Source organism: Palaemon carinicauda, chromosome 44 (assembly GCF_036898095.1).
Source record: "Palaemon carinicauda isolate YSFRI2023 chromosome 44, ASM3689809v2, whole genome shotgun sequence".
Lineage (NCBI taxonomy): Eukaryota > Metazoa > Arthropoda > Malacostraca > Decapoda > Palaemonidae > Palaemon > Palaemon carinicauda.
In genome coordinates, this window is record NC_090768.1 from 30,292,536 (window position 1) to 30,300,019 (window position 7,484).

Here is a 7,484-nt window from a genome sequence, read left to right on the forward strand (position 1 = left end):
CCTCGTCACTCACTTCTATTGGAATAAAAGGTAGTACATTGATAGCTTTACGTCAGCGCTGCTCTATCAGATACTGTTTGTTTTTTTCTGGAGTGCTTTGTGTTGATAGTATGTCAGTTAACTGTGTGATAGCTCTATGATTTTTAGATTGTCATTTTGAATGCGTGGTCATACTGAATTATCTTCGTGGTTGTTCAGGTTAAATATCTTGATCCTTATTAACATGAGAAGTTAGTGATAAAATAAGAGTTATAGTCCTTATGGATATATAGTTATATATATATATATATATATATATATTTATATATATATATATTATATATAATATATATATAAATATGTATATATATATATATATATATATATATATATATATATATATATATATATATACTGTATATTTGTGTGTGTATGTGTGTGTTTATATATAGCAAACAAACTCCTATAATTTGTTGAAATAATCCAAGGAACATAAAAGAAGAAAACTAGTAACATGATTTGGCATTTCAGTGCATTGCTTAAAAAGTGATGTGTCTTTTTGTACTGCTGTGAATTGAAATGCTACTTGGTTATTTTTTCTTTTTGTAAGCCTTAAAGAGTAGTGCATCTTTTGTCTAATTTTTAGGCTTTTGGCAAATGCACGCTTGCACTTTGTTATCCAAATTCCCTCACACACCGAAGTTAAAAGATAATTATGTTTGTAAATCTTTACCTAAATATATGAACTACTCATATGCTGATTTACCAGGCGTGTTTGTCTATTATTGCTTTTTAATTATTATAGTTATTTTTCTTAAAAATAACTAGAATTTAGAATCATTTAACATGTGGTGGCTAAACCTATAACAGTTCTTATGATTTATAAGCGACGAATTGTAGTGCATGGGTCACTTCGTTCATTCTCAGCTTTCGAAGTCAAATTTCGAAAATTGGGTTTTGTATTTTTTAAGTATGATTAGATTTGTTTTCTCTGTTGTCAAAGCCTAAAAAGGAATTACTTTATTGTGAGTTTATTACTTATCTCATGTTCATAGATTACTTTGAGGAGAACAGATATTTGTTTTTACATTCTCTGGTTACTCTTAAACCAATATGATATTTATTTCCATTTTTTTCTTTTACTATATCACTCTTTTTAGATAATTTATATTGACGTGAATGCTCGAGTTTATTTCAAAAGTTTAAATCCCTCACTTCGGTGAAGAAGAAAAAATAATTGGGCTGCTAGATATCTTCAAAAGCTTCTTATATTAGAACGAAAGTTCTTCAAACTTCCATCATCGGTTGACAAATTATATTTTGTTTAGTCTTTTGTTAATCTATTTTTTTTTTTGCCAAACCCTCTAAATTTCTTTCTCGGCGGACGTGTATTCAAATTTTCCCTTAAAATTTATTATTGATTATTTTGGTTATTATTTTTTTCAAGCGTACATAATTTACTTAACTGTATCAGAGAAGATTGATCGTATAATACAGATCAACTTATTTTCTAATGAATGAGTATCTCTCTCTCTCTCTCTCTCTCTCTCTCTCTCTCTCTCTCTCTCTCTCTCTCTCTCTCTCTCTCTCTCTCTCTGGGCCGTCTCACCTGCTAAATCCTTATCTGTTAAGACGTTAATTACCGACAAGTACATCTGCAAGAGGGAGTAGTGGTTGGGATGCACCTGCCTCTCGAGGAGTTTTGCTAAAGAAGTGACAGCCGCCACGTTGCAGGGGTTCACCTTCTGTGTGAGGGCACCCAAGTTGGCTCCTAGACTTAAGATCTGGAAGTGATCACATGGAAGGGGGTTAATGGATGAACACACTGGTATGGAAGAGGGATGAGGAGGGAAGTCAATTGTCTTGCATGACTGTCTGTCCGATGTTTGTAAGACATTGGGAGAGGGATTGCCATACTGACTGACTAATTGTCAGACATGAAAAACTGGCATTGTGTTTTAAAACTTTCATATCTCATATGGAAGATGGAAATAAAAAAATCAGCACATAGTCACTGCCTAACTGATTGGACGTCTAAATTCTACCAGACGGCATAAGCACTGGGGTTGCCACACAAATTAACTGAATGTTATTCAGGAAGTTAGGTATGCGAGCCATTCGCCTTTTTCTAGGTCATATCAAGGTACAACTACAAAAACTTGCATGAGTGAAAATTTATAACAACAAAATGTTCCGTTTGGTTAAGTTGCAGATGCCTCTCAGTTGAAGAAACTTGACATGTTAGAGGGTTCAAAACATAGGTAGTTCGTCGAAAAAATATTTTACATGTTACTACAATAAGACTGGCAAAAACAGTTACAGAGCGGAAAAGCAGCATACCGCAAAGATATGGAAAATGTTTTAGTGGCCTTAAAAGGGAAATGAGAATCTTATTTGAATCGAACTGGTTGGAGCAAGAAATTCATGGATAGGCGCAGTGAGGGAAGCTAGATAGAGAGTTAAATAGTTGTGTGTGTTAGGTGTTGAAGGTCTTGTTAATCAGCCATCTTTGTAGTTGCAAGTAGCAGCTAATGTGGAAGTTGTGCCTCTAAAGATTTTTTAGTATTTCGGTAATTAAATTATGAATGTGTCAGTAACCATTGCGTTGATTTACTTGGTGGGAACCATTGTGTGTGTATATATATATATATATATATATATATATATATATATATATATACATACATATATATATGTATATAAATATATATATATAGTGTGTGGATATATATATTGCATATATGTTTCTATATATTGTATGTACTATATGTATAAATATGGAGATATAAATATTTAGATGTACATAATATATATGTATATGTCTACACAGACACACACACACACACATATATATATATATATATATATATAAAGAAATATATAAATGTATATATATGCATAACCTAAATGTGTAAATATATATACATATATACACTATATATACTTGTATATGTATATTCAAATATATGAATATATATAGTATATGCATATATATATGTATATATATTGTATATAAATACATTATATATGTATATATATATTGTATATATATATATATATATATATATATATACTTTATATATGTATATATACACGTATATATATATTGTGTGTATGTTAGTTTTAGGTGTATGTGTGTGTATTTATATGTATATATATGTACAATATATCCTAATGTATATGTATATATATATATATATATACACACATATATATATATATATATATATATAAATATATATATATATAGCCTACATATATATATATATATATATATATATATATATATATATATATTTATATATATATGGGTGTGTGTGCGTGTGTGTGTGGTATGTTGGCTAAAGTACCAGCCACTCATTGATATATTTCCACTATAATGTTATTTAGGTCAAATAGTCCAACATTGCATCCCTCTCTTGATTACCTATTCCTCATATATTTCTTTTTTCTTCATACAGCTGATAACACCAAACAAACTACAATTCATCTTCACTCAAGTTATTAACTATTGTAATTATCAGTGCATACCTTCTTCTTGGAATGAGTAGATTTATTTCAGTTTATTTGAAATAAGATAATTTCTTATTGCTTCAAAGTATCGTGCAAAGAGAAAATAAATTAGTACAAATTTAAATAAGCTAATAAAGCAATATTTAGCGAATAATTTAAAATTAGGAAGCTGTTGTTATGAAATATGCAAGTCCTCGAAATATCATGGTTAATTACTAAGTAAGCATCCCATAAATATGTACAAGTTTTTATTCAGTAATTTTATTTGACAAACTTTTAGATACATTTAAATTCCTACCAACTGTAGTTTTAACGCAGGTGTTACTCGAGATTTTTTGTTTTTTGGAATTTTGTTTTATCATAATCTATGAATAACAAGTTGTAGCTGTAAGGTTTTAAGCGAAGCCCAATCAAGATAACTGAAGAATCTGGTCATATTTTATCCTTAATGAATTAGGATAGTTTTGTATTCTGCAAATCAGTTAACATTTTATCAAAACTGACATTCGAGTGGATGCTGTAATGTAAATCTGATTTAGGGAGGAAATGAAATGGGTTTTTAGTTCTTCAAATAAGAAAACAAAACGCAACAGAAGTCTGGGGATTCAAAGGAATCTGGGATTTTTAATCTTTATCCCACTTCACTTGTTTAAATCCCCATACTTTTATCTTTGCTTATATTTCTTTTTTTTTGTTTTTCAAAGTTACGTTTTTGTGATGCAGAACTTTAGCACTGAACTCAGTCGCCATCCAAAGTCATTAAAAGTAAAGTATTTGCGAAGTACTGTACGTTCTGAACCTAGTAATTAGAATTCCAGCTTCAGACAATTCATGCCTGGAACATTTTAATTTTCAGAATAATATTTGAAACGTTTATGCTTGGGATGTGTGTTTAAGAATAGTTTGAAATATATTAATAGCAGGGCTTTTGTCCTGTTTGCCCCATTTTTTCCACGTACATAGTACTTACTCGGTTTTCATCACTCTGAAATGTATAGAAAAGATTTAGTCCACTCCTCAATCCTGCTAAGAGGACAAGAGAATATTGACAGGTAACATATATCTTACCATAAAAAGACAGTCCACCACATGCAGGTAGAAACAAATATTTCCAAAAATTATTTCACGTAATGCATATGAGAGACAAATGACAATGAATTCACTACAGAAAAGGGTATTAAGTGACACACAGCTCCATATTTATTCATATAAGATTAGTAGCATTACAGCATCAACAGTGGTTCTATGCATATCTCAGCTGTATTTAGCAATTTATTCTTTTTCCACCAATGCAGGTTTTGTCACGTATTCAAGTGATTTAGTACTACATTAAATTTCAGTTCTCTTACCTGCTTGGCTTCCATTGTATGTCGGCACGTAGAAATAGTACAAACCCAATTAGCTGTTGTGTCCAGTGGGTCAGATGAAATCATGGGCGAACCACATCTGACACAGATCAAGGACCCAATGAATGTTCCCAGTTCAGTGGGATCCAGACATCTCTTGCAGGTACAAGAAAACTGCTTGCATTTTTGCAGGTGATTCTGGCGGACAATGGTACTCCATTGAGGATCTGTATAGGAAATGGACACAATGGCTCCTTTGGGTATATAGTCGATGGCTCTCAAGACCAGCTCCCCCTTTTCATTGAACCACTGCTGTGCATTTGGCCGACAATCATGGTTTATAAGAGCAGCCAAAGGAAACAGTCCTTGAACTCTACTATTTTGGGGGAGGACTACTTGGAATGCATTTGTGTCCCAAACAGAACAGATTCTATGAATAAGTTCAGAATCATTGGAAGCTCTTAATCTGTTAACTATAACATCAACTATCAGTTTTTGGTTCATATTGTAACGTTCATTTCCATGTTCAAGGTTTGCTTGCATAGCCATTATGACATTTTTGTAGAATTCGCTTGCTTGTATGACGAGCATTGTTCGGAGGGTCGCTAAAATGACGTATTGTTGCATTATTTCCTGATGTTTCTGTTCTTTCGAGGCTTCCTTTGCTCTCTCAATCATTGCCATTGCTTGTGCACGCATCTCACGGGGCATTTCCTGAAGCCTCTGTACCAAAGGTTGCTCCATTTTTTTATCATCTGAATTATCAGCTGCTCCAAGGTGTTTGAGAAACTGGCATTCCATCTTATGAAAATCTGTGAGACATTCTGGGCCACAGAGAAAGAATCCACATTCCAGACATTTAAATGAGCTTGTTAGTTTATAGCAGTTCATGCAATGAGGTGGCGATTTCGGTCTGGTTGCCATTGCAATCGGAGGCTCTATAAATAAAACTTCCCCAGCAGAGATGTTACGTCTTGCCCTGAGATAACGCCCAGCTGTGCCACTCACAGCTATTTCAAGGGGGCATGCTGTATCATAGATGTTTTTGGAAGATAGCCTACTTTTGGTATTTTGAAAGTTATTGACTCTGGCATATTTTTCATTATCAACCATGCAATTCGAGGACAGGACATTACCATTGTGATATTCGTTTATATAGTTTTTGTGATAACCATTAGTACCATTACAGAATACTTTGGGATTTTCCACTGTGGGCCCATTGACATATGGTGTGTTTTCCACTGTGATGCTATTGATATATGGTGTGTTTTCCACAGTGGTGCCATTTGCATATGGTGTGTTTTCCACAGTGGTGCCATTGACATGTGGTGTGTTTTCCACTGTGTTGCCATATGCATATGGTGTGTTTTCCACAGTGGTGTCATTGACATGTGGTGTGTTTTCCACTGTGGTGCCATTTGCATATGGTGTGTTTTCCACATTGGTGCCATTGACATGTGGTGTGTTTTCCACTATGTTGCCATTTGTATATGGTATGTTTTCCACAGTGTTGCCATTAACATGTGTGTTTTCCACTTTGGTGCCATTTGCATATGGTGTGTTTTTCACTGTGGTGTCATTGACATGTGGTGTGTTTTCCACCGTGGTGCCATTTGCATATGGTGTGTTTTCCACAGTGGTGCCATTGACATGTGGTGTGTTTTCCACTGTGGTGCCATTTGCATATCGTGTGTTTTCCACTGTGGTGCCATTTGCATATCGTGTGTTTTCCACAGTGGTGCCATTGACATGTGGTGTGTTTTCCACTGTGGTGCCATTTGCATATCGTGTGTTTTCCACTCTGGTGCCATTGGCATATGATGTGCTTTTAATCCATGTTTCATTAAAAGGCAAGATTTTCAGCATGTAGTCTTTAAAAATTCCAATTCCAAAAGGGTCTGCGGCCTTATAATTGCTTTCTTCATGGGTATGATTTGGAAGCCCACCGGAGACTGACGTATTTTCAAAGAGAGCCATCCTCGATGTATTGCTTATTCTGATATGTAAGCAACAAACTTGGAAGTAGTTCGTCTTTATTGCTCGGCAGATAGAGAGTAGTTTTATTTGTCAGTAGCACCAGTACTTATTAAACATTTTTTAACAAATAAGTGTTCTAAATTCAATGTTGAACTTTAACATTATGAAAGTTTTGATAAATAATAGCACTCTTATATGCATTCAGGAATACCAGTTTCATAAAATTTTAGTAAAGAAAAACTTTACTTTATTGAATTATCCTTTCAGATAATTTTGATATGAAAATTAGTTGGAATATTCAATCATGCTATTTTTTCATATAAATGGCATCTTGGGTGCACTTTTCATTTAGGCAGTCGATGTATAAATAGAAAATAAGTCAAATACGAAAAATCTGAAACAATTCAAATGCTTTGTTTTTCAGATAAAATCAGATCAACAAATGTTTCTCTCATGTTTTAGTTTCTAAACATGATGTAATTATTAATTGAAATCTCTGTTTTCTATTTTTCCTTTTAATGATTGCCTTTTGGGTATCCACTTTTCTCTTGGTTCATAGTATTATGAATTCACCTGAAAAATAAAAGAAAAAAACATATTTAATATTTAACCCGTTGATAAAGGGTAGTAAAAAGGAATGCATTTCTCAAAGAAAGAAAAGTTATTCTT

General features: G+C 33.1%; 1 protein-coding gene across 3 annotated transcripts in view; it reads right to left on the reverse strand.

Moving 5' to 3' along the window:
• Nucleotides 1-7,160, reverse strand: part of LOC137634239 (uncharacterized) — an 11,192-nt gene extending 4,032 nt beyond the window's left edge. The window contains exons 1-4 of one of the 3 annotated variants that reach the window (XM_068366515.1): nt 4,842-7,160; nt 4,463-4,477; nt 1,589-1,763; nt 1-15 (exon numbers count right to left, since the gene is read on the reverse strand). The exon at nt 1-15 is cut by the window's left edge and continues 81 nt beyond it. In XM_068366515.1, the coding sequence (XP_068222616.1) occupies nt 1-15; nt 1,589-1,763; nt 4,463-4,477; nt 4,842-6,815 (2,179 nt within the window). In that variant the 5' untranslated portion in view covers nt 6,816-7,160. The remainder of the gene's footprint in view (nt 16-1,588; nt 1,764-4,462; nt 4,478-4,841) is intronic. The other 2 variants (XM_068366516.1, XR_011042489.1) reach the window with 2 other exon arrangements.
• Nucleotides 7,161-7,484: the final 324 nt, after the last annotated feature.